The sequence below is a fragment of the Strigops habroptila genome, chromosome 4, assembly GCF_004027225.2.
Source record: "Strigops habroptila isolate Jane chromosome 4, bStrHab1.2.pri, whole genome shotgun sequence".
NCBI classification, from domain to species: Eukaryota; Metazoa; Chordata; class Aves; order Psittaciformes; family Psittacidae; genus Strigops; species Strigops habroptila.
This window is the reverse complement of record NC_046358.1, coordinates 40213453-40241223: the sequence shown is the minus strand read 5'-3', so window position 1 is coordinate 40241223 and position 27771 is coordinate 40213453. Positions and strand designations below refer to the sequence as shown.

At 38.0% G+C, this 27771-nt stretch overlaps 1 protein-coding gene across 5 annotated transcripts in view; it reads right to left on the bottom strand.

Annotated features, from left to right (window-relative positions):
- Nucleotides 1–20432, bottom strand: part of HEATR5A (HEAT repeat containing 5A) — a 68808-nt gene extending 48376 nt beyond the window's left edge. For 3 of the 5 annotated variants that reach the window (XM_030483749.1, XM_030483750.1, XM_030483751.1), the window contains exons 1-7: nucleotides 20292–20376; nucleotides 11152–11234; nucleotides 9317–9575; nucleotides 8053–8264; nucleotides 3339–3447; nucleotides 2668–2817; nucleotides 2233–2404 (exon numbers count right to left, since the gene is read on the bottom strand). In XM_030483749.1, coding sequence (XP_030339609.1) covers nucleotides 2233–2404; nucleotides 2668–2817; nucleotides 3339–3447; nucleotides 8053–8264; nucleotides 9317–9442 — 769 coding nt within the window. In that variant the 5' untranslated portion in view covers nucleotides 9443–9575; nucleotides 11152–11234; nucleotides 20292–20376. Of the gene's footprint in view, nucleotides 1–2232; nucleotides 2405–2667; nucleotides 2818–3338; nucleotides 3448–7052; nucleotides 7323–8052; nucleotides 8265–9316; nucleotides 9576–11151; nucleotides 11235–20291 lie in introns of those variants that run through there. The other 2 variants (XM_030483754.1, XM_030483753.1) reach the window with 2 other exon arrangements.
- Nucleotides 20433–27771: the final 7339 nt, after the last annotated feature.

Here is a 27771-nt window from a genome sequence, read left to right as displayed (position 1 = left end):
CATACATTTACCCTCCCAAAGTATTTACCATCTAATCTAAACTACCTTAACAAAAAGGTCAGTACGGCCTATTCCTACCACCCAGCTTCACGGAAGCCCTGACTAACTTATTCCAGCTTACCATCAAAGTAACCCTCTATTCCAAACTCCAGAAACAGCAGATTACCTTTCTGCTGTGCTTAGCCAGCTAAGGACACAGCTACAAGTTCTCTTAGAAACAAAAATATCTCACCTCAGTATTAAATTAGCCCTACAGAAGAATGAGAATAATAGGATATGCTTATGATCTTCTAGGAAAATTATTTATCCTTAATTCCTATTCTGTTGTTTTATTTCTTGACAGAAAGTTCATTACAATACATGCTGGGGCATGTGTGTGCAAACAGCATGACAACTGCACACTGTGCAAACTAAGTGGCCTAAAATTTTCAGTGCATTTTTCATTCTCTTCCAAGTATTGAAACGGAAAAATGAATGAGAGGATTTGAGATAATCATGCCCCCCAAAAAACCTCCAAACCCCAAACAAACCCCCAAAACCAGCCCAGTATCAGCAGGTAACTGAATACAATATAGAAACTTCAGAACTACACACTTGTTTATGTACTGCTTCCTCCACCTCTCCCCACGCCCCTTCCAGCCTCACCTATCTTCTGTCTCACGTAGCTTTCTCTTCTTTTTTACTAAAAATAACTAAAATAAATAAAGCCAACCAAACAGTTGACGAGCTTCTTATTTAACCTTATCTTAGCACTTTAAACTTTGTAAGCAATGTAGCTGTAATTCTAAAGAAAAGTACTGAGTCCATAAAAAGCTCAGTTTTGGGTTTTTTGAGTTTTTTTGTTGTTTTTATTTATTTATTTTTTTTTTTTTACTTTATTGGGAAAAGATAAATACTGATTGTTTTCTGCAATACAATAATTCTCTCCAAAAGATTCTTAGAAAAATACTTTAGAAATCAAGACTTCAGAGTCTTCAATGAAAATCCACAGTCTCAAGAATTCTGAAAGGTAGGAGCAAGTCCAGAGGAGAGCCACGAGGATGATAAGAGGGCTGGAGCACCTCCCACACGAAGACAGGGTGAGAAAGTTGGGGCTGTTCAGCCTGAAGAAGGGAAGGCTGTGTGGAGACCTCATAGCAGCTCTCCAGTATCTGAAGGGGGCCTACAAGGATGCTGGGGAGGGACTCTTCATTATGGACTGCAGCGATAGGACAAGGGGTAACGTGGTTTAAACCTAAACAGGGGAACTCCAGGTTAGATGTAAGGAAGAAGTTCTTTACTGTGAGGGTGCTGAGGCACTGGAACAGGTTGCCCAAAGAAGTAATAAATGCTCCATCCCTGGCAGTGTTCCAGGGCCAGGTTGGACGGAGTCTTGGGTGACATGGTCTAGTCATGGCCTAGTGTGAGGCGTCCCTGCCCATGGCAGGGGGGTTGGAACTAGATGATCTTAAGGTCCTTTCCAATCCTAACCATTCTATGACTCTAAGTTGGGCTTAAAGGCATGTAATGTTGTCATTTGCTGCTTATTGTACTGAAGGTCTTCCCTGATGCCATTAAAAGCAGAACAGTCTGAATCACACTTATAACAGGATGCAGGGTATTTTGCTTAGATTACAGTTAGATATTTAGCTTTTGCCTCTAAGATTGGACTAGGAACACCCATTCTGAATGACATGGAAGATGGGAGATGTTAACTTTGTGCCAGAATGCTTCAGTTAGATCAAGTACTGTCTGTTAGAAGAAATTTATGTAGTCTGTTGAGCGAACAAAACTACACGCTCATTTCTGTTTCTTAACACATTTGTACTGCTAGACAATCCAGATGCGGTATTGATGATTGTGGAAAAACAGCCTGAAGATATCCTTTACTCTTTAGTTTGACAAAGAGACATTCTCTCAAGCCTTAGTGTTTTCTAAGTTGTTTAATGCAATCTTGCCTTTAAATTCTTGAGGCTACTAATTTCTCTCCATACAATAACAATCTTCTAACAGAGAAAACCAGTTTTACCAAATATTTTTCCTTGTTTGTTATGTTACAAATGTATATATATGTTAACACAACCAAAACCACAACACTTCACAAGAAAAATGTTACAAAAAAGACCAAACCAGAGATGACCAGCCAGATGAAGCTTACATTGTGATTTTACTTCAGGCTTCAACAGAACTTGTGAGTTTCTTATCATCTGACAGATTTTTACAGATAAAGAATCAGCAAAGTACAAACTTTACCTGTTGTCTGTTTAGATGTTAGAGCTCTAGCCAATACTGTGCCTAAAAGTTTTGAAACTGCTAATCGTACATCGTAATTGGAACCTTCAAAGGATTTAAAACACAAGGTCACAACACTATCCAGGTCTGTACTCCACATAAATACTGCTTCATTTTGAAGTTCAAGAAGACACTAGACAAAAAAGGGAAATAAAAATGTTTTGACATGGAAAAGCACTCAGTAAAAATTTTAGTTTGCTACATGATATACAAAGTTCTCCATAACAAAATAAGCATGTTGCTTCATACTAAAAAAACTTGATCTTTTGCTGCCAATGCAACATCAAAGAAATAAAGATAAGCAAACAATGTATTCACTGCTGTGCTCGTAATCCATTAAACCAGAATTTTATTTAGGGAGCTTACTTGATAAAAACAGCTATTAAAGCACTTTACCTTTGCAGCAGCACAGCGTACTGCCATGGATCGATCTGTCAAACAGGATCGGGCAGCTTTGTAAATATCTCTATGACAGGGGATAGCAGCAGCTCCTAAGCCATTTAATATATTTTGCAAACTAAGCATGATCTCATAACGACCTTGAGACTGAAAAATGAAAAAGAGAAATGTTAAAAGTTCTGTAACCTAAGCTCCTTCGAAATACAAAATGCCAGCTACTGAAATATGTAAACAGTGATTTGGGTCTTTTAAGCTTTTGGAGATCTGTTTATGCTGAAGTGAGTTAAAGCAGATAACTTGCTCTATAACTCTATAAGCAAGTGAAAACAGTAATTCTATTTTCTATTGGAAAGTACTCACTAGCACTCAAAACATGAAGTACAAACTGGAGCAAAGATTTTCTTACTAATAAGGCAATTAGATTTTCTAGTTTATCAAGTTCTTTCATGAAATCAGATTGAGAAGAGCTATGATCCATCCTTTTATAGTCATAACCCATTAACTCTCCAGTAATTCTTTGGAATTTAGACACTGATTTTTATCCTACGACTTTCCACAATTTTTTCATACTTTGGTATCATGCACTTTCTCATATTCATTGGTCCAGCTACCAACAGTAAACATCCTATTATTTTTCCAATCATTTTTTAAACATGCTGTTCCAATACCTCTGCATTCTTCATTGCTTTAAGTACATTCCCAACGGTGTCAGTAAAACTGTTTCCCAAAATTCTTCCCAATTTTTTGTATAAATAGCCCAAGCATACCACCGCAGCACTAAAACAAAAGCAAATCCAAAGACGCGTGAAAATGGATGTAGTAATAGATGGAAGGGATTAAGACAATTCATGTAATCAGTGGGCAAACAACAAAACAACAAAATAGAATGCCCCAAAAATGTTAAGTGAATTATCAAAAGAAAAAGAAAAAAAAAAAAAAGGTCTGTGTGTGGCACATACTGTAGGAGAAATGCAGATACAAGGGTTGGAAAAACAACTTGGATAATGTATGAATTCAGGTAATACAATCTTCCAATAAATTTTATGATAGGAATACAATTTGCATATCCACCTTTAAATCTTAACACTAATTTCTAAGAAATTAAGCATGCCCTGCATCATACAGTCTATGGCATTGTGCTATGGCAAATGCTGCTAGAAGTAGCCAGGGACAGGTTTATTTAGGACTCGATGGTCAACAGTAGACCGCAAATGGTCTAGTAATTAAAATTCTGGCATTTATGTATAACAATATGCAATAAGGAAACACCTTGAAGGAAATAAAACTATAAGCCCATGCCCTTTTCACTGCACACAATTCTGAATTTAGTTTCCAACTGACAACTGGACTCTATGCTCACTGCCATATCCTTTAGCAAAAGCAAAAATTACTAAATATTGAGCAAATAAAAAAAGAAAGAGTTGCTTAATTAAAGAGTGTTTTCCTTTTAATAATTAAGTAAAACCCTTAGCTTTTGTACTGACAGATCTAGAACTAAACCAATTAATTTTATGCATACAAGGAAAAATAAAATTGTATCTTTAATCAGCTTCCAGCTCTTTGACCAGACCTTCTTAAACATGCAGTGACACTGCTCAGCACCCCATTCAACAAAGCAACACTTTACTTATTTGCCAACTGAATTCAGGTTTCACTTAAAGAATTTTAAAACCACATACTGAACACATTCTTGATTAGAAAAATGCATTTATTATTAACAATAATTCCCTAAATGACAAAGCATAGTAAAAGAAACAAAACTGGTATTCTTTATCTCTTATCATACCAAAATCCGATTTTCATTACAGCAACATTTTTCATTATTACTTTTAACCAACTTGGTACACACCAACAAGTTTGGATTTTAATGTTGTTCATGGTGTGGCTGGGCATAAATTTACAAATGTTGCTACTAAACTGATCATCTGATGGTCACAGATACTCTGTTTAATTAGCCTTAAGACTAAATAATGTGTATTTAACATCATAATCCAAACGAGGAATATTTAACAAACATCTATGGAAAAAAACCAACAACCAAATCAGAACTACCTTATTACATCATGGTATAATCTGCAAACACTCTTACGTGGTTGGCTGTTCTGCCATGTGCTTAAGTGTTCTATGAAAAAGTCAATCAGTGTTCAACAGTGATTTCTAGCAATAAAGTGGCAACATTTGTTAATGAGTAACATATAATCAACTAAAGATGAGAATCCAGCTACTTCCATGCACCAATATTTAAATTCCTATAAAAGTTAAAAGCATAGGACTTAGGAAGCTCTTCTTACTACCTTCTAGGATTTTATCATGCCTGTAGCTGTCCATTTTCTTTTCCCCACAGATGTTTCTTCACTATGTCCAAACTGTATTAACTATTGAGACATTTTATCTGTCAAATAATAAGCAACAGCCAGAAGTTTCCAAGGAAGCCTGTAAATTTAGCTTTTTGCAGGGAAAAGCCTCTCTGTCTGTGTTTTTCCCTCCCTGACTGCATAGCCCCATTTTGACATACAACTCTCTACATTAGACACGTTTAAATTGTTTTCTTTCAAATACTGCCTTAGCAATTGTACTTTGAGAGGTATTAACAAAAATGTATACCTAAAATTCTTAAACATGTGGTAAAACACCACTGAGATCAGCTATTAAAGTTTGCTGCCCAGCCAAATGCTTTCAAAATGCTTATGGTTTAAAAGCAACCTTAGCAGATATTTTAAAAACTTTGTAACTTAAAGTCAAGTAAGAAGCTGTATACACACTACATGACCTATTTATCTGATCTGGTATGTCATTCACATCACACTCAATTTTAGTAGATAAGCATCTATTTAAGGTTCTGTTCAAAATGCTTGCCTAAAACATTTCTGTTTTCCACCTATATGAAAAAAGAAAAATCATAATTTATGGGATAAGAGAACAATTCACTATAAACTGTATTTAAAGGAGTTTCCAGGTGAATCAACACATTGTGAACAATGATGGCTAAGTGTTGCTACCAGACAACATGGGCATGTATGCTGAATAAGGACAGATGGCAAACAAAAACAACACTTTAGTCATGATTTAAAAAAATAAAAAGAAAAAAGCAGTCTTTCTTCACTGATCACCAAGTATTCACACTTGCAACCCAAGATGAAAGATTTTACTCAATAAAGAGTTCTGTAGTTCCGATTATTTTTCTATAGCCTATTGTCTCAGTGTCAGTACTATAACAAATCCCTTTTCCAAACCTTTTTTAAAGCAAACCATGTTTTACTGCTGCCCTTTTCTCCACTTCCTCTCTTATTTCCTCTCCTCACTACTGATTACATACCCAGCAGGATTCTGAACGCTGCTACCTTTTTCTCCCCCAGCTACTTCTCTGATTTCTAACTCCGGATATCTGCTATTTCTGTCTGCTATCTCTGCCTTGCTGCCAATGGACTTCATCATCCCTCCTTGCTATGCTGACAACATCCCACTTCATCCAGTGTGGCATCTTGCAGCCAAAGCAACGAAGACCGGCACAGTTCTGTTCCATACAACAACTCACCTATAATGTTAATGCACTTCACTGCTGAGGAGCCAGAAGTAGCAGTAATTCATTTTGCAGGACTAAGACCTTTTATAGCAAACTTACTCTTAACTCATAAGACTGCCAAGAAGTCAGTTGGAACAAGAGGAAAACAAAAAAATATTGTGGTATTGGAAAATACAGCTGACTCCTTGCAAAAATCTACTTTCAGGAAGCTTCACTTGGGTTGTCACAAATAGGATTAGCATGTGAAGCAAAGGCAAAAGGCAGATTCTGCTCTGCTTTGTAAACTTGTAAACTGTATCATTAATGCACAATGATGTTTTACTATCTTTACCTTTATTTTCAGTTTTCTTCACTATAGTGAAAGATGTGCATTGTTTCAGGAATAGAGGTTATTCATAATATTTTTGAACCTTAAGATTTGGTTTCACATCCTGCAGTATCAGTGCACATTGTTCTGTTAGCTATGCTTTAGGCATTTAGTCACAAACATTTCAGATGTTTCTAACTAACTACATCCAGTTTCCCAGTCGGATTAAGAGATGTGCTCAATAACTATATATTTGTACCTGGAGTTGTGCTTGTTCATTTCACTGCTCTTCTCAGCACTATTGCTACCTTCTCCTTGTTTTTCAAACACTTGCCCTCGTAACAGTGTTAGTCATTGCTGGTATTCTCTCTGGCCTGATTTTCAATTGCCTGGCTGGAGATCACCAACTGTCTTCTACTCTTTTGGTTCCTGATGCACGCATACAATATCTGATACTATTATGTTTTTTATGTATCCTCTGGTAGCAAACTCAGATGCATCATGTCAGGTAAAGATTTTTTTTCTTTAACTAATGTTAATTAAGTTACTTACAAAAAAGCTTTCTTCACCTTTTTTTTAAACAATCAGTGTTTGTCTGACGTGCTGTAAAGCATGGTTTATTCAGTATGGCAATACGTATTGCAAGCTGGTTCTGTCCCTTCACTGAACAAAAACATAAAGCATAAACTGGCCTCAGTTTACTCTATTACCTTAAAGCACTCTATGGTCATTATAGTCCCGAGTGACAGCACTGAGTTTAGCATTCCTGCACTCCTAAATAAATTAATTTAGCTTGGCTTTCAAATCACTCAAGGAATTTATTTCCAGTGGTTCCAGTAAATAATAGCTAGGTAGGTCAAATTTTGTTCTAACGTATACAACCTACACTGACTCCCATCAGCCACCAAATCGCCTCTGTTAAAAGCTTTAAAACTAATGTGATTTTAAAGTGTTTGAGTGTGATTGATTTCATGGTATATTTACATATATCATAACAAGAAACTTCTAAATAAGGAAGAAAAATATATTTTAAGCTTATTAAACTTTCAAGAGCAATTTACATTGTAAGGTACTGACCTGAATTTTGCCCCCCCAACATGCAGCTGAACTTCTTACTCAGAACTTTCCAGTAAAGAAACAGAAAGGAATATATACAATGCTCCCAAGTACTTAACCACTCATAATTCTACCCCAAAGGCGGCATATACTAAATGATTAAAATAAAATTGTTATAATATCTGGAGAGAAGGAAGCAATTTGAATTTGCTTTCAGGTTTCAGATGAAGTCAGTTTCTGTTCTGTAATAGTCAAATTTAAGAATTTTACAGATGTAATACCAAAGAAAAAATTACTTTTTACAGCTGGATACACCCACAATAATGATTCTAACCAGGGAGGCTCCCAAATTCTATGTGTCATATGGCAGAAAGCTCTACTGGACAGCAGGCAGAAATAAGGGAGCACACCCTCTCCTACATTAACCTCCCACCGCATAAATCTGTCTCTCTTATTATTACTGGATTTGAAGTTTGTGGTTAAAAAAAATACTTACAGTTTTGTAGGCAGATAACTTGGTGAATCATCTTTACTCCGAATGAGTTCATTGCATTTGTCAATTGTTTGGTAAACAGAAAAAGTATCTCCAGTGCTATAAAGTACAGCTAAATTCTTGGCAACAAGCCGTCTGGTAGGAGGTCCTGGTGAATTGTTTAATAAAGAAGTCAATTGCTCAACTAGTTTCTTCTGATTTTCCCTTACATCAGCCTGGAAATAAAGATCAGCAACCAGTTAAACTTCAGTTCAATTTAAAAGTTAAAGATAATTAATGCTACTTATCTTTACTTTTCATTATTAGCATTCTGATAATATGACATTCTTAGTTAAAAATGAAAGTTTTATTGCACTTTTCTGCTTAGACAAAAGCCACCTCAAATACGTGACTATTTTATTATTCTTCTTTAAAAACAAAAGCAACAAAACCAACAAAAACCCCCAGCATTTTTCAGAGCATAATTCTTTCTAGTAGCATTTCGAGTGTATCTTTCCTATGGCATTTGTATAATTATGTCTTGCTAAAACAAAACTGTGTGTTCTTGCTTCTTTTATGCTTGTTTTAAAATAAAACGATTCCTAGAAACAGTAGCAATTTAAGTAGTAAAGAAGAACTTTAGCAGAGTTTCAAGAAGTTGAGTATTAGAAAGGAAATAACCTACCTTAAAACAATCATCTCTTTTAGTCTTATAGAAATTTTTTTAAATGTTCTTTAAAAAAAAAAAAAATCCGGCACTGTATTTCATTTACATAAAGAACAACTCTTACATAGCATTATTTAGGTTGCTTTACTGTTACATATCCACATATCCTACTTAAAATGCACTGAACAGTGAACTAAAGTTGGCTGGAAGCACATTTTATCATTTGATTAGGAAAATAACAAGAGAAAGATGTTACATTCTTGCTTGCTAGAGAACTACCAAACAATTGTGCCATGCTAGGTGGAAGCATGACTGCCATTCTTCATCACCAGGTTGCAAAATCTTGCAGTAATTATCTGAGTTCAAAAAAAGAAAAAAAAAAAAAAAAAAGAAAAAAATTCCTTTCACTGGACAAATGGCTCTGTCATTTAAAGGGCTGTGACCAAAAACTTGTAACACTTAGAAAGCTGCTGCTAACACTGAACATACATTCATTGCATGTACATAAAAAACATGAAGCAAATGATACTGAATACTATTATTTTGTTTTTAAACAAAATAACAAAAAAGACAGAGAAATAACTATAACATGCTTTTCTTCTCAAGCCTCATTATACTTACTCTGCTAGTCACTGGTAAAAGTTTTTCCAAAAACTGCAACCATTCAAAAATGAACTCTGCTTTTTGAAATTCACTGAGCTGGTTATATGCTTCTTCATTAAGTAGTAAACTGTGAGCTAACTCCATTCCTCGAAATTTTCCTCAAATCTCTCCTCAAACACTGTGGAATAAAAAAACCCAACGAACTGCTACAACTGTGTTAACCAGTCAAGTTTTCTTCCTCATTAATATCTGGTGACTGAAGCAGAAATTTCAGCACCTAAACAGAAAAAGCAATAAAAAAAAAATTACCAGAGAGTCAGCAATCACATTATATTCATGTTTGGCTTATTAAAATGAATTTTTCAAAGGAAAACATAAAAAAAAATAACAAAACTATACTACTCTTATTCAGGTGGCTTTAGTAATAATGTCTTTGGAAATGAAATAATGGTATTAATGTAATATGCCAATTAAAGTTAAATATACTTCAGAATATATTAGGAGTTCTCACTGAACTACTGTTCTTTCTTCATCTTTTTTTTTTTGTTTTTTTTGCATAAAGTGAGGTTTTCTAATGCCCGATCATGCATATACCTGAAAGTAATGACCAACAGGCCCCAAACATAATGACTTTTGCTCTCCAGAACTAAATGCAGCAATGGCAATAACCTCTACCTAACAAACTCCTGTTAATTAGATTCATAAATACAAATGCTAATCCATTATTCAACCACTTTATGTATTCTCAATGCCAAACAGGGCATAAAGAAAAAGCAGAACTTCATTGCTGAAAAAAACTCTGTCTTTGGAAAAAAAAAAAAAAGGAAACAAAAACCAAACCAACAAACAACAAACCAAACAAAATCTGAAAAAATAATGTTTCAAAAACTCAAAGTTCAAAAGAAGTTATGTATAGTCTGAGAGACACAAGTAAAACATAACTATTTTGGAAATTATATTGTCAATAAGCATAACTAGAAGCAAACCAAGGTGAAAAATTCTTCTAATGATAACTTTCTCCCCCACACTATTTATGCGCCATAGAGCCCCAAACTACAAAATACAATATTCTCTAGGCTTCGCAAACAAAAATAGCCAAGGAGATTTTGGTAAAATGTCAACCATACTTTCAACTCCCAATAAATTTTCTTTTCCAGAGGTCACCGAGACTGCTGAACATGTTTGTTGGGGTTTTTTTTCAGTAACAATATTATAGTGTAAAACGATCCATCGAGCAGTAAACGAGCAATACAAAGCAATGGTAAATTATTCAGTACTTGGATTGTCATCAAATGTGCAGCAGAAGGTTACCTTTACTATTTTCTACACATTTTAATGTAAAATTTACTCACAAAGGAAATTAGTCACATCTAATTTGCAATAATCAACTGTCACTTCAAATTTACCTGAAATACCATACAGCCTGACAAGGCACCACATTATAAAATGACAAGCAGAGATAAATACACATAGCTCATTATACCTATATATAATTTTACCCACCTAGGTACGTAGCCATTCAAAATTTATCAGTTATCTCACTCCTAGAACCCTCACAGAATGTAACTCTATCCTCACTTTTTTTGCAACATCCAAAAAAAGAAGTAGAATTACGTATTTCACTGAATATTTGAATAGAGTTCCATCACTGCTCAGTATGGAAATTACATGTACAGGTCGCAAGCACTCCTTTCCCCCTCACCCAAAGCCTGTACCAACGCCTAATATCTGTAATCACCTACTACTACAGCAACTGATCCAACTTACATACGCAGCTTCAGATTACAATTCTCAGTTGTTTTCCCCCACTGAAAAGATCACAGATTGTTGCCAGACACTGGCACTTAACTTACCTGGCAGGTGACTTTTCATCATTGTAAGAACTGTCTCTCTTCGCTCCAGGTTCTTGGACAAAGGACATCAAGAACTTGACTTTCTATAAGAAGAATTTACAAAAAGATCAACTTTAGGAAAGCACATGAGATTTGAGTGTCTGTTCTACAGAAAAGAATTCCAAAGTCTTGCAATACTCACAATTTTTATTAAGTAACAGCTCACCAAAAAGGCACTAGACTGGAGCTCCATAATATTATTAGCCTTTTAAATGTTACATAAATTGGGCAGACCCACCATATTTTTCATACAATTTGGTTCATTTCACTAATGAAACCACCTTTCTTATTTCTGTTTTGTTAACTCAGTTTAATTCTAAACAAACAAAAACTCAAACAGCATAATGCCATAATGACTTTCTAGAAAGATGATTCCAGTGCTATCAGAAGACCTACATTACTTCAATACATCTAAAAAAGCACTGGTGCAAAATATTCATTATATTAGTATGGAATGCTATCATAAATGACCATATCCTTGTCATCAAGTCATAAACAATGCCACAGCATTCATGCCAAAATCAACCACCAGCAGAGCTGGCAAAGGTGACTCAACTGTTCTGAAAAATTCATGCACAATACTATGAATACAACAAAACATGATGATTACCAATCCATTCCCTTAGCTCCCAGCTTAATATTAGAATCAATGGGCAAAACCATTTCCTTTTATATCTCATTCAACTTGAATTTAGTCTGGCAAGACATGAAATTCAGGTTGTGTGCCATTGTAAAAGTAATCACTTTTTGACCAGTCTCTAAAAGACTGAAATTGAAAACAAATCAAAAGTAGAGTTCAAAATAATCAAAACTTCTTTCAGCCTGGTGAACCAGTGTTCAGCGTGGTTAAGAGAAGGCTCAATGGGACCTAACAGCAGCCTTCACAAGCGAAGGCTACCCAGAAGATGAAGACAGGTTCTTTACTGAGGTGTGTGGGAGGAAATAATACAACCAGTGTCATAAATTTAAACAAGGAAGGTTCCAATTTGATAGAAGAAAAAAGATTTTTCCCTGTAAGGATTATCAGCCACTGGGACAGGTGCTGAGAGGTTACAGAAGCCTCTGAAGATTCTAAGACTTCACTGGACAAGGCCCTAAACAACATCATCTGAAGTTATTATTGTAACTTGTTTCTAAATGAAACGCTCCTACTGCATAAGTAGTAAAAATATTCTAGATTTTTTTTTTTTTAGCCTAAATTAAAAAAGAAAGATGTTATGGTGTAGTTGTTGATCTTTACAGTGAACACCTGCTAACATGGATACCATTTCACAAAGGAAGGACCATTAGTTCTGAATTACGGAGATTGATTGTTAATTATGCAAGATTTAGTTTTGTAGAAACTGAGAACTGCCCATGCAGCAAAAAACCCCACAGACCTGATCTTTCCAGTGCTGGTCAACAAGCATGGTTCCATGAAGCTATGTACAAAGCAGTGGATTCTCCACCCTACCCAAAAAACCTTATCCCAAACGCTTACTGAGACTCCCTTTAATGAGCTGTAAGCCTGCACACCAGGGATACTTATGAACCTTCAAAAATAATACTAAAAAAAGAGCACAGGCATACAAACTTGCGAGAAGAAAGGCAAGAATGTAGGGAATCGGGTTTTTACTGCAGCATATTGGCTTTGCAGTTAGAGTGGAGAACAGCACAAAAGGCACGGTGCTTACACAGCTATGCAAAACAGAACACAAGCACAGAATGTGGGGATGAGCTGCATTTGATTAATATTAAATATGTCCTTGTTATGTATACAAGATGTTACTAGGCAATTTCTAAGTGCAGAAGGAAACATCAAACCTAAACACATACCGTGCAGACACGGGTGCAACTCTGCTTTAATTAGAGCCATGACATAATTAGAGGAATGGCATAGCCATGTGGGAGGGTAGGCAAGCACAATGGAAGACTGAATGTTATGCCAGCCGTGGGTATTAAATTTTACTGAACATCATCACAGACTAGTGAATTCATGCAAGAATAACCTGAGCATGTTTAAAAATGTGAATTATTTGACAGCCCCCTTCACCTGGTGTTTATAATTTTGATACTTCTCAATCTGAAAAACAGTTCTGGAAAAATAAATGTGGAATTTGATTGAATGAAGCACATACTATACCATCAACAAAATGAAAAGGCATACAAGGCTGATAAAAATATCTTAATATTCTACCTAGCGTGACGCAGCATGCTTTTGGGTTGTTCTTAATATAACCAAAGTAATTACAAGATTTACTTTCCCGTCAGTGCTACAAGAGCAGATCGATCAAAAAAACCCTCTTTTTTCCTATGAGGTAAGTTTATTTTATATTTATACTATGCTACAAAACTGTCACAAAGATTTATTGAACAAGGCAGAAGTTGTTCCTACTTATTACTGATGAAGAATTTCTCATCTACTGACTGCCAAATTGGCCAGCAGAACTGTTCAAGACTGATCAGAAAAGAACTCAGAAAAACTCTTAGAACAAGCACTAGATGGAATGCTGCCCTGTAAATTGGAAGGAATATAGGATGAATCAAGCATTAAAAGGCAATAGCAATTGAGTTTCTGAAGTTCCAGACAAACCACAAAGCAAAAAGAGGGACTTAGTCATCTTTAAAAAAAAAAAAAAAAAAAAAAAAGAAGGTGACTGAACCAGAGTAAGACCGAACTGAATAGCTGCCTTTAGCAACTGGCTTTAAAATATGAGAACCAACAGGACACCCATGGCAAAGTTTTAATAGAACAAAAGATACCAAAAAGATCTATTATGTCTATTAAGTTTGTTCTGAGATATGTAATCTTCTCAGGCTTAAAAAACTGAGGGAAAAAGTCCATAGAGACTGTTGTAATTCTTTCACATGGAAGTCCAAGACAAAAATTAATACACAACAAACTAAAAGCTATGAGCAATTGTGGCAACTTAATGAATTTTACTTTCCCTCTTCCTTCCACCCCATGGCAAATATGAGAAAAAAAAAAAAAGTAATCTGCAATACAGCATGCTCCTAACTGATCTCTCACTAAAAAAAAAAAAAAAAAGCCCTTAAATTATGACTCATTATTTCAAGGAAGATCAGCACAAGTAATGGAAACTAACACATAGACCCAGTATGTACTTACGAATTTATTTTAAGTTTTCTCATATTTGATCTCTTGTTGTTCCAGAAGTTGTCTCTTTACCTGGAACTGCTCAACAGTCCTGCTCAAACAGAAATCACATCAACCTCAGCTCTCCGAGCGTGTTACTCGTATGAGGATCTAGCACACTATCTAGATGAGGACCTAGGTCCTTTATATCTACTACATAGTGAAGAAAATAAAGTGCTGTTTAACTTACATTAATAATTATTATTCATATTTTTCTAATTTCACAAGTATTAAAATAACTCTGCATTAAGTCTGATATAAAGTCTAAAGATAAAAAGCCTGTGGATTCAGTTTTATACCAAGGAGTAGTCTAGCAAAGAAGGACATTATTCTTGTAAGAAATGATAACTGTTACTCGTTGCCAGTAATGAATGAGTAACAGGGAACAGTAATGATATAAGATTAAAAAATGACCAGCATTAACTACCAGTGTTTTCATAACAGCTACCATTGGGCTGACTATCCAGTCAATGCCATAACCATCCCACTGATGAAAAACAGAGATGAGGAACGTTCATTAGCTTCAAGTTGTCCTTCGCTGCATTGCAGTGATGTTTTAACTGACTCCAAATTCATGGTTTTTTCCTCAGAAAGCAAGACTTCTTATCATCTATCTAACAAGTGAACTGACACATTTAAGAGAAAGCCTTCCAGCCTGACACGTTTAGTTCTAGTCATTAACAGCTCAGATCAATGTTACTCCTGCAGCACTGTTTTAAAAGTTTAATGGGATGATCATTGCCCTTGCATCTGAGCTGACTGCACAGCAAGAGGATCAATGCTCAAGCCTATGTTTAGCCCTTGCACACACCTGTTCAGAGTGTCTCCCAAAACCAAACAGAACTCCTGCCCAGCTCCCTAGGGCTTACTTCTGACAAGAGAAACTGAGTATCATGCTCTTTTGGCCAGCTGGGCTGAAAAAAACACCTTAAAACACCAGCCAAATTCAGCTACTAATGAATGCAACAGACCAAAATCCAATAGTTACAGTGTGTTGTTTATGCTAGCAGGAAAACATAAAGATACACAGAGGTCTGGAAAAGGCAAAAAGTGCAGCATCAAACTCCCAGCAACTTCAAGTGAGACACCAGATTGCCCAGGGAAAGAAGGATTGAGTTCTCTTCAGAGGTAATCTAGATAGAATTTACAGCACACCAAACCCATTCTAATTTAAATAAACTACAATTATAGAGTCTTAATAATAAAAAAAACCCTAAAATTCCAGCTCAGATGAGCTTGGAGTTTAGACACTAGAAAGACATTGAAGTGGGACAACTCAGCAACTAAAAAAAGGTATTTATTACTCAAAAGACAAGGCAGCCTTTGTTTAATTATTGACTTCTACAGACTGTTACCAACTAACACACAGAAGCAAAGTCTGCCTCAAAATCTTCAGAACTGGAAAGCAAAGCTAAATAAAAGTGTCAGCTTAAGTACATCAGTACTCCAATACCCCTTGTGTGGCAGGATCCTCAGCATTCAGCCAGCTTGTGCCTTTTCTCAGAAGCCTTAAAATTTCTCACTCTGCAGAGCCACATAAGCAATGGCAGGTAACTGGCGGTCCTGACATAACACTGACACATTTTATGTTCAGCAGTGTTAATCGCTCTTGACTTCTCATTCAGCTAAAAAAAGCTGAGAATTTCATGTGCCATTTCACTGCTTTCTTGTATGCAGTTTCAAAGAAAACATACAGGCAAATTTAGGGCATTTCAGCACCAAGACAAGGAAGGACGAGGGGAGGAACAAGAATGCCAGGTATTTTGCAGTGTTATGTTATATTGGCCAGCAGTGGGGAAATTTGAAGCCAAACATGGAGAAGATGGAACTAACAGTGATGTTCAACAGCAGTTTTCAAGAACAGGCCACAAGAGAAGGTCATCGCAAGATCACAACCCGGAGCACATGGCAAAAATAATTCCAGGCCATGGAGGAGAAAGTCCAAAATGTTAACACTTTTAAATCAAGCAGAACCATAACTCTTAGTATCAGGTTCTAAGTGCACTAGCAAGTGAAAAACTACCAGACAGTAAATCTCGCAGTTGAGTACTCACATATTTTACAGCATATTCTGTATTATGAAGGGATTCAGTTCCACTCACAAATCAAGCTATCTTCCCTTTCAAACAAAAATATGTGCATGCTTGCATTACATGCTTACCCCAGACAGCAAAAAGCAATGAAGAATCTGTTTGACTAAGAGCAACAAAAAATAACAGGTTATTATACAACCATCCATTTCCTCTAACTACTGCTGAAGATTTCAGACTAGGACAACTTCCACTTACTTCTGTATGCAATTATCCAACTTAGAAATATGATTCTGAAACCATAGGTGTTGAAACAAGACCCCTTTCTTTCAGGCTCTCACTTGACAATGTTCTGGATGAAGCAATTTGCCCCAGGAAAACTATGTATCTATTCTATCACTGACAATTTAGTAGCACTTATGCAGGTACTTGTTAAAGATGTAACCCAAGCACATCTTCATATATTGCACCTTCTATGTAGGTTTTGCCATGCTCACGCAGCATTTCACACTGTGCAAACAAACAAATATCACACAGCCCAAACAGAATTCTTGTTAGTTCCTCAGATACTTTCATCTGTGTTGCAAAACAAAAGGGCTATCTGTATTTTGATGTTTTGTGAACAATGATGCTCATACAAAGTACTTGTTTACTCCCACAGGAACCATTCCAAACGACTGGTTTTCCTAGAAAAATGCTTATCAAGTATTACTGATTTCTAAGATGCAGAAGAATCACCCTGTATCTGAAAAAGCAATAATGCTTAAAGGAAAACAAAGATCTAAGTGAAATCCATCAGAACTCTTGTTCTGAGCTTGCTGGCTTTAAAATATTCACACAAAGAATGTGACCACCCACAACCCTCATGCATAATGGTGACTCTGATAGGAACTACAACACAATATACATTTGCTGAAGTGTGAAAGGAATGACAGAACAATGTCTTCTAGGAATGCCGAATGATTGCCGTGAAGTTTTGAGGACAAAGCTTGATATAATTAGAGAAAAAATACCCTCTAAAAAAGCGTCTGGAAATGCAATAGCAGTTTTAGCAATGCAACACATTCAAGACATTTTTAAAAATTCTGATTTTGGAAGACATTCATTCATCGTGTTAACAAGTACACATACTTTGCTTTTATGTTTCATATCATCACTTTAATCTTGAAGCCCATGTGAGAAGAACTATTCCAGGAAATGAAGAAACAGCACATTCAGTTATTGAGAAATATAAACCAGCCATTTCCTGAGCTCCACAGCAGACGCTACTGACAGGCTTTGCCCCCTCTAGCACCCACAATTCTTGAATATTAGTTTGGTTCATTTCTGAAAGTTTCAGTCAAAAGATAAACTTGGCTCCATTACAGGGACCCCAACACATTATTTTATTTACAGGCAACCTGGCAAACTCTATATAAACCAATGCTTCTAGTAGTTAGAAAACCAGTATCATATCTGCAAGTCTGATTTTGATAAAGTGAGCTTAAAAGATTTTTTCTTTTCTTTTTTCCAAAATATTTGACTAACTAAACTTCAAAATGCAAGAATTAACTTCAGCCTGAATAAAAATACATAGAATGCTTTCGGTTTATTTCTTTGCAGGTTTCAAAGCTGGTGCAATAGCAAGGAAAGTGCATAAAAATCACAGAAGTACAAACATCCACCTAAATCCTAACAACAATTTCAATATTTGCCTGAACATAGCTTTATTCCCAAGAATGTTGTAAACATTATTGTTTATGTAATATAGACAAAATATATCAAAATGAGTATAAAGATATGGGGGGGTATGCCACAGTTTCAGGAAATTAAATTGTTCGTTAAAAAATTAAATTGATTTACAGCAGGTGATATATATGCATGTGGATAATTAAAAGTGCAGGTTGATCTTAGCTGCCAATTTTCTGTTCAGGTAAACTCTGAATCCAGTCAAGTTTTGGTTTGAATTAAACCACGGAATTTTTTTCTGAACATATCCTAAATCCCAAAAAAGTGCACTTATTTTTTTTTTCAAAATCATTATAGCTATCATAGCACTAGCTTAAGTAGTACTGTGACTAGACTTCAACTGCACTGAAACACACCAACACAGAAACTGAGCAGCAGCAGCCCTCACAGGTGCAGACTCAGCAGGAGACTCGTCTGGCTGATCAGAGACCAGTAACCGAGCATAAATCACCGACACACCTCACTGTGATGGTTGATTCTCTAGATATTTTAAATGGCTGTTCTCCAAAGAAAACTCCAAAACAGCTTGAAAAATGTAAGTGCACAGAGATTTCATGCTTTTTTGGTTTGCAATGTAGATGTTAACATACTTCATGTCTTCTTCAAGGTTCTGCTTCCTTAAAAACAGTAAAAACTGCAATGGTAAAAACTGAATAGAACAAACATCGCACAATCTGACAATGTTTCTGTGACAAGGTGTCTCTAACCTCCTGTCTCATTAGGATGCTCTGAATTTTAAAACAGAGCACCCTGCATTGAGTAACAAAGTTTTTGACATGTTGGGATATAACGTCACGAACTGATAAGTAACTCAGATATTTTACTGACACTAAAATCAATCCTCTGTTCAAGAATCAAGCACAAGTTTTCAATATATCACTAGACTGAGTATAACATTAAACTGGTTTCCTCCCTTCCCCCACCTCCTTTTCATTGTGTCAAAACATCAGGAAAAGGAAGAGAAACCCAAACTCCATTCAGCACACAACCAGAAGTGATCTATCTTCTGGGTCTCAATTGTTATTCCATACATGAGTTGAGAATATTACACACCATGTAGCAAAACACGGAACATACAATATAGCTTGACTGTTTCTAAAGACAAGGAAAATACTTCTGGCATGTGAAACTAAAAGAAAAGTTTAGTACAATTCATGGCCACAACTATAAACATTTAATCTTACTAAATCAAAATGCAAACTTAAAGAAACATTCATATGTCAATGTTTCTTAATAATGAACCTAAACTTCCAGAATTATCAGATTTCACTACAGAAGCACAAAGACGAACTCGCCTTAACATTAACTGCTTTCCTCCTCTCTTATCACCCTCCTGCCCATATCCCAATAAACTTTACTCTGATTTTAACTAAACTTACGACATTTATTACTCTTTTCCTCATTCCAAAATGTCAACTCATGCAACTTTACAGCTTTTACATCCCTTTACAAAGTTTTTACCAGCTATATGGTGTAGCCTTGCTCATTGCCCTATGTGGACAGCCAGGAACTCAAACTGCAAAAGCCTGCAACGACATTCTGCGTACCAGAATGTCCAGCACTGCAACTCTTCCCCAGAATATTCTTAATTACCAAGATGTGTAGGCAAATATAAAACCAGACACTAAAGCCATGCAACCTTACTGCAAGTGAAAGCCAAACCGTCCCTGCAGTCCCAGGATCTGTATCGACCCGTTCCCGGCAGACACCCACCCTCGCATACCCCGCACCCCGCTTCTGCTTACCCCAAACCCGGGGCATGGTCACTCTCCCACCCCTCCCCATGACATCCAGCCGGGGCTGGGCTGGGCTGGGCTCGGGGAGCCCGGGGACCTCCGGCTTTGAGAGCCAGCTTGTCTGCCTCACCCACCCGCCCCGCCGGCTCCGGGGGTGATCGAGCACTTTCCAGGCGCAGGCGTCGGGCAGCCCCTCAGCGAGCTCCTCTCGGCCCTTCTGCCGCCTTCACACAACTGCTCACCCCGCGCCAGCTCTCCCGCCCCGCTGCTGCAGGGTCTTCCCTAAAGCCCGCTCCCCCCGCCGGCTCCGTGCCCCCCTCCGGGCCTTCGCGCTCTCGGCGGCTCCCCGCGCCCCTTCCTTCACCCCTTTCCTCAGCCCCTCGGGCGCCCGCCCTCCGCCTGCCCCGGCGGCTGGGCGGCAGGACCGGCGGCCTCCATCCCACTCCTCCCCTCCCCTCCCCTCCGCGGTACCTAGCCGGGGCGACTCCGCTCGGCTCGGCTCGCCGCAAGGCTCCCGCGCTGCTGCTCGGCTCCGTCCGCCCGCCCTTCTCCGGCGCGGGGGCCTGCGCCCGAGCCGCCGCCGCTGCCGCCCGCCGGCGGTGGAGGGCGGAGGACGCCGCCGCCGCTCAGGGCTGTGCAATCGGGCCCGGAGCCATCGAGCGCCCGCGGTGGCCGGCGGGGGGCTCGGCGCTCCGGAGGGCGGGAGTGGCCCGGGCAGCGCCGAGCTCCGGGGGGGAGGCGGGCGGTAGCCGCAACGCCGGGCAAGGCGCCTGGGGGACCAGAGTCACCGGCCCGGGGGGCGCTCCGGGAACGAGTTCTGCACCGCTCGCTGCGGCAGCGCGAAGGGGCACGGCCAGGAGGTCCGTCTCTCCCACTGAAAGCAATAACAAAACCCCCTCTTGGTGATGTTTTTTAAGGTAGCTGAGCCGGCGCTGTTGAGATTTATACCCGGCTCTGATCAGAGCCTGCCGTGACCCCCGATTTTCACTCCACCTCCCAGGCGCGTACTGAACTTTCTGGAGAGGTCCCCCAGCACCACAGCAGCAGTAACAGAAACACCCCGGTTATATTCTTAACCGTGTGCCAAACCCAGCACTGGCAAAAGTTACACTTGGGTTTCACCGGTGTGTGCATTGAACCCAGACCAAGATGGGATCCCAAGTCGGGGGAGTCGTTCTGCAGCTTACCCACAAGGTCAGACTCGGGCTCCTTCTGGATTTTCACCTGGTTTCTTCTACCGCACAGGTGCTCCAACGGAAAGATGTTGCTTCATCATTAGGAATGACTTCCTCCCTTCGAGATTTTCATAAGCAAATTCACTGGTCATGAGGAAATTTACTGGGGGGTGGTGGTGTTTCTTTTCTGAATTCTGATTACAGAATTCAAGTTCTGTCTTAATAAGAGGAAAATATGTCTCTCAACCATCTTTTAGTTTAAAAATAAACAATATTCTTATTGTAGTTTTGTAGCTACAGCCCAGCCCAGCCCCATCTGGATTGGTTTTGCATCCTACCAACTACCTAGAAGAGCAAACTGGAAGACAGGCATCAAACGTAGTTTCTGATGGCAGCAAGTTAGTTTGGTGGGATTGAAATGTTCTAATTCTGCAACCTTAGCTACTGCTACAAAGTTGATGAAGAAATAATGCCTTATGGAATTAAAGACTGGTTTTGACTTAGACAACAAATCTTAAAGATGATCTTTTGTCTGCTTATTTCTGCAATGTGACATTGGTTAGACCTCAGAGTGGAAAAACTAAGATTCCTCTCCACAAACTGGATTCTCTGGGGCTGTCTTCTTTGAAGCGATGCAAACAGTTGTGGTGAGGTAATAATGCCTGGGACACATAAGCATAGGAGCTGAAATCCTGTCTAACCCTGACATAAGCTTGTGAATTCATCTTCAAATAGGTTCGATATGTAAAGTTTACATACAGTGTGATCCTCCATGAACATCTGTATTCAGTTGTGTAGATGATACCGCTGAGGAATATCTCAAAAAGTGCATGCAGAACAGCCTGATTACATCCTGCTGTAGCAGCCAAGAGCCTCAGACTGCACTGCCATATATGGACACTGGTTTCATTTTTACTGTACCGCCTGTGATAAAGAAACACAAGCATTGATGCAATGGCTTTTTACAAAAAAAAAAAGAATCTGCCAATGGATGTGATAATGAAGAATACATAAATGCCTCATACCTGCAGCAGGAAATTATTTCCATAATACATTTCACAGAAATCAACTCTACAAACTCCTCCTGGTGTAAAGGTGTTAACCCCCGGTATCGAAAAATAACATACACCCCCAGGAAAGAGTTATTTACTCAGTTAACCTCATTTTGATCAGAAAATGAGTTGCTGCTGCTCGGCCTAAAGTAATCTGCCATTCAACTTGTGAGAAAGGTCAACTGAACGATTTATATTCAAAGACTGTTGGTCCTATGACATTTTCCATAATGAACTCCAGAAAAACAAAGGCTGCTCTATCTGACAGGCCTGAGGTATCAGAAAGACCTGGTAATATTTGTGCAGAATTGATCATGTTTAGCTCAAGAAGGAATAAACAAAACCAAATCTAGAATATTTTTTGGAAGATTATTACTGTAATTATCGTCATTATATCTATTATTCACTCTGTTGTCGTAGCAGGCACAGACCCACACAAGATTAGTATCTCATAATGCTGAATGTTACGTGAGCACAGGGCAAAACAAAACATCACTCATTATGAAATAAAGATTTCTCAGCTTTTCTCAAGAATGATGTCACCCAGCCCCAGTGTACATGGTATCAGCTGTAAGTAATGCTGTCTTAATGCTAAAGTGGTATGAATCAGTTGGTATAACGAGGGATACTGATACAGGATGCTCCTACCATCTCTGTGTATATTGGCTTTAGGGTTGCTTTGTGTCAGCAATGCTGACATGAGGGTAAGAATCTGTGTTTATTGGATTTATAGGTAACGTTGATTATTTAATACGATTTTTTCCCTACATTGGTCAACAGTGTTAACTATGCACTGCTTCAAATTAAGATCTACTTCAGCAGCCATGCATGCCATTTTTATCTTTCCCCTTTTCAATCTGAAATAAAAAACATTGTTAAGCAAGTTTATAGTATTCTGCTCTAAACCAGAAAAAAATAGGACAACTAAATGTATTCACCATGTATTAATTCAATTTCCCCTTTTCCTATTAGTCCTGACTGAGCTTCAATAGCAAATTACTTAATAAAATCAGCAACTGGCAAATAATTGCAATGCACAAACCTACTGATTAGCCTTCTCATTAGTTAGTCTATTTTGGTAAAGTGGGTTGACTGATTTAGAGCATGAATCAGTTCTGTCACACAAATTCCAGTCATAGTAGAATATCCATACAGTCACATATGCCTCTGAGCTAAATATTTTCTTTCTTACAGCTTTATAATCCTCAGTGACTTTAGAGGAAGAGAAAAGAATGTATTCCTTTGAATTCAGTGGGACTGCCTACGCATGAGTAAGAATGACAGGACTAGGGGCCTGATTTAAAGCAAATGAAACCTCACCAAGTAATTACACAGCAAACAAAACCAAATTCTGTTATATCTTAAAATCAGTAAGAAGGAATGTCGTTAGATTAATTATAAAATTAAACATTTAATTTTTCTTTATGCAATTATGTTATACAGTCAATATACCTATTTAAGTACAGAGTCAGGCCATTAAAGCCTGATTCTGCAAACACACCATCAGCAACAGGCAACTTACATTTGGTTTTAATCTAAGTAAGGTTATTAATCTGACTATAAGCATTATAACATGCTCATTTCTAGCACTGCTGCAGCCTTAGCATCCATGGCTGTCCATCAGTGCTCCCTCAGTTGAGAGAGTAAGCATGTGTTTCTAATCCCCAAAATGAAACATTCAGATCCCTGGAGTAGTTACCTGGAGGTACGTAGTCTGTCCTGGGTTTTGCAAAGCCTTAGTTACAAATCTTTCTTTGTTATACACTGAATATCAAAAATAATATATGGTTTTATTTCATGTTTAATTACTGCTAGACTTTTTATTCCCAACACAGTTGCTTTTTGTACTATCACAAAGTACGAGGCCTGAATTCCAGCCAAGCAATTACACAGTCCTGCTGTTACTTTTAATTCTAAAATGTAAATAAAGGTATTATGCAGGCCTAGATAATGTTAGATACAGCTACCAGAATGGAAGTGGGAAATAAGAAAGGGAAATGAGTCCTATCAAAACCATGACACAATAATCCCAAACAGCTCAATGTATGAATAAATGATCAATCTTCAGCAGTAAAAATACGGGGGGTTTTAATTTTAAAATTAAATACCTGAAGAATCCTGGATAAAGTATTCTGACAAGAATTAGCTGCAACTTAATGAGATCTAGAGATGGATTGCTACCTGCATATTAAGGCCTCCCAAGAACCTTTTGCTTTTACTGTTTATCCAAAACCTTTGTTGCAATCTCTTTTCTAAGGGAGAACATCTAAATAGCCTTAAGCTCCTTGCACATTTTTAATACATACTGACATAACAGGGCACCTAATGCGGCTCTTACACAGGCAGATAGAACTGAAGTCAATAGAAAGCAATCTTAAATTTGGAGTTACAAGATACATAAATATATATGAACTAGAACAGTGTGACAGGAATACCATTTATTTGCTTTTCCATGCTCTCTGGGTCATTCCTATTTATAAATAGCATGGGGTGTTATTTGTAGTGATACCATACCATTCATTGAGATACCCACGGTGCTCTGTGGACATTAGTGCAGGGCAAACTCCTGTAGCTCAACAAAGGTGAAGAGAGGTAAGAATGTACTGCCTTCCGAAGCAAAAAGAGCAGAGGTGGTTTTTTGCCATTAGGAAAAGACAAAAAAAGAAGTGGTTTTAAACTTCTTTTCCCCCTGTTTTCATGCTTTCTTTGTCTCATAGATGGAAAAAGTGGAGCAGAAAATTGCTTTGCCCAAAGCCACACACTGGCAGTAATTGAACTAGCGGACAGCAACAGCATTGGTTTAAATAAGAAATGTGCAATACATTCATACTATTCAGGCTATTCTAACTGCTGTTCCTTTCTCTTGTCCACATATACCATTTACTTTTCAACTGTAGTTGCACAGCACTTCTGGTAGCAGAATCTCGTAGGATTCCCAAATTTTTAGTTGCTTTCAGGGAACTTCAAGAAAAGAAGAAAGAATAGGAGATACCAAGCTCACTAAATTCTTAAGGGAGTCTCAAATTTTAGGTGCTGTTTTCCTAAGAAAGAGATTGAGGAAGCAGCTCTGATTTCTGTTCTCATCCAGCAGGTGTGACCCTGATTTATAAAGTAGCCAGTGGATCTCACAGAGTTCACCCTCACTGTGCTGTGCAGTGCAGTACACTAAACATAGTGACAGTCATTGTTTTTCTCAATGTATAGCCTTAAGTAATGACACACTGGAAAAAAACTGAATACCCATTTACTACACGAGAATTGAGATGCAAAGAAGTTAAGAAATTAAGCAAGTCACAGAGGGGTTTGGTGACAGACCTCAGGTAATGCCTGTGGATTTCTGGAGACCTCCATATCACACTGCCACTCCAGAAGAGAAACAGAGTGTGTTTGAAGGAGACCATGTAGCGAAGTACAGACTATGACAGACTAAAAGCAGAAAATAATGGAAGCTTAAAGAATTCATACCTCCTTCTCCAAAAAAGCTGTTTTTACACCAGAGGTTAACCAGATTGTACTTCTAATCCAAATAGATGCCTCAAACTGATGGAACTGACTGTTCTCAAGGAGTAGTGGTTGCTTTGAGTCACAATGCAGCAAGAAACTTCTGTGCAGCTTTTCTGGTAAATGAGATCAGACATCACAGCTGCATTAAAGGACTCGGTGAAAACCACCACAAAGGCTGGCTAATATCCAGCAGCCCATCAAGTAGCTGCCATCTTAACATGGGGAAGCAACGGTCTTTAGCAGCTGCTATGTACAAAATCTTGTTATGGGCAAAAAAAACCCCACCTTATGTGTAAAGTCGCAAAAAAAATGATCTGATTATTGTAGAAAAATAAAGAAAATAAAGCAATAGTACAGAAAGTCTCAGTAATACTACAGTTAAAGTTGTTATGCACGCACTAACCAGTACCTACCCCTTCTCCTGGTGTCTTGCCTACCCTTTCACCTCCGTATGGCTTCCATCTGATGGAGGGAACATAGTGGATCATGAGCATCCAGAGTCCTGTGCCTGCAGGAGTATGATGTTAGTGTTCACGGTTCCCTCTTCTTTCTCTCTTTTTCTTCTCTTGGAAATAGCTTCCACTTGGGGCTATTTTTACATGTTTCCTAATAAAGTTTTACATCTTCCTTTTTCTTCACTAGTCTGCAACTATGTATTTTATTTATTTTAAATACTTACTCTTTCTTCTCTTTTTACCCCTAAGGCTAGCTTTGTCCAGCTCCAGGCCTGCATTTCTTTAACTGACCATTGGAAACTTGTTTATAACCTCGGGGTCTCCAGCACCAGCCTGTGCCCCATCTCTTATTGTCCCATGCCTATACTCCACACTGCAGCTGGTGTCTTAATTTCTCAAGGTTGCTGCTGTTGTAACAAGCCTTTATTTGTGTACACTGTAATGTTGTTAGTCATAAATATATCATTCTACACAGAGTACCTACTTATTATTAATATCTATATAAAACCTGTGGTTACACCATACAAAGCAAAAGTAAACTAAATTAGCCATAGACTCCCGTCATTAGAAAAATTGATGTTACAGCTAAATCAAGTAAAACCAAAGCTCCAAGATCAGGGAAAGTTTAGACAAAGCACATGTGATAAGCCTCCGTCCTGAGGTCTTGTAAACTCAGGACAAAGCCTGTGAACTGTTACTAGCAATAGCAATACAGCTGCAGCATTGTTACTGGTATTACCCGGCTACCTGCTATTACCTTCCAATTATGGATTAATAATTGTATGTTTCACACTGTATGTAGAAACAGAGGTAAGTATTTCCACAAAGGGCATGGGAAGGAAGTGGGAATAATGCTGCCTAGAAAACAAGCTATTGCACCTGAACTCATTAGTTTTATGAGCAGAGTCCATAGTCCACACACACTCAGCACAGACACACTGGGTGTGTACACGGCAAACAAGGTCACAAAATCCCCAATACAACAATTACTGTGTGACAGTGGAATTGGGGGCCACACTAGAATAGCATAAGGATGACTCCTGATTTGATAGCTTACTTCAACAAAGTGGGGAATAATAAGCAACTTCCAATAGATATTCTCTAAGTATAGCACAGGATACTTATTTGAGCTTTTGTCTTGTCATAGAATAGCAGCTATTTAAAGCACTGTCAGGTCATCTGCTTAAAGCATATATTCATGGCAGAAAGCAATGAGCATTTGGCTTTGAAAAAATAATTTTAATCAATTTTTTCATCAGTATGGTCCATCATGTTATTCAGAAATAGCTTCTTTCAGTAAATGGGTTGTGAATCAATAGTAGATACAAATAGAGCAGTACGAAGGGCACATCATTCAACAAGCTGCCAATCGTTGGAGCAGAAGACGGCAGAAATCAGTATTCCAAGATGGATACACAAATAAATCAGAAACAGGAAGATATACACAAAGATGGCACCTTTCTACAGAAACTCCAGAGTTCTGTCTTGTGTCAAGAACCACTGAATTATACATAAGTTTGTACGTGTTTTAAATGAGAGATCAGTACAAGATGGAGTTTGATCTGAAGTCTGTTTTTCACTAAGCATTTTCAAGCTCATCCCTCTTGCAGAGTTCTTGAAATACAGAGAATAAATTGCCAGGCTGCCAAAGATCTTTCTGGAACTAGGGAAAAAAAACCCCAAACAAAACCCAAAAACCTGCAGACTTTGTATTATACCTCAAAGAATCAATTCTTGAGATATACTGACTACCTGCAACTCCTGT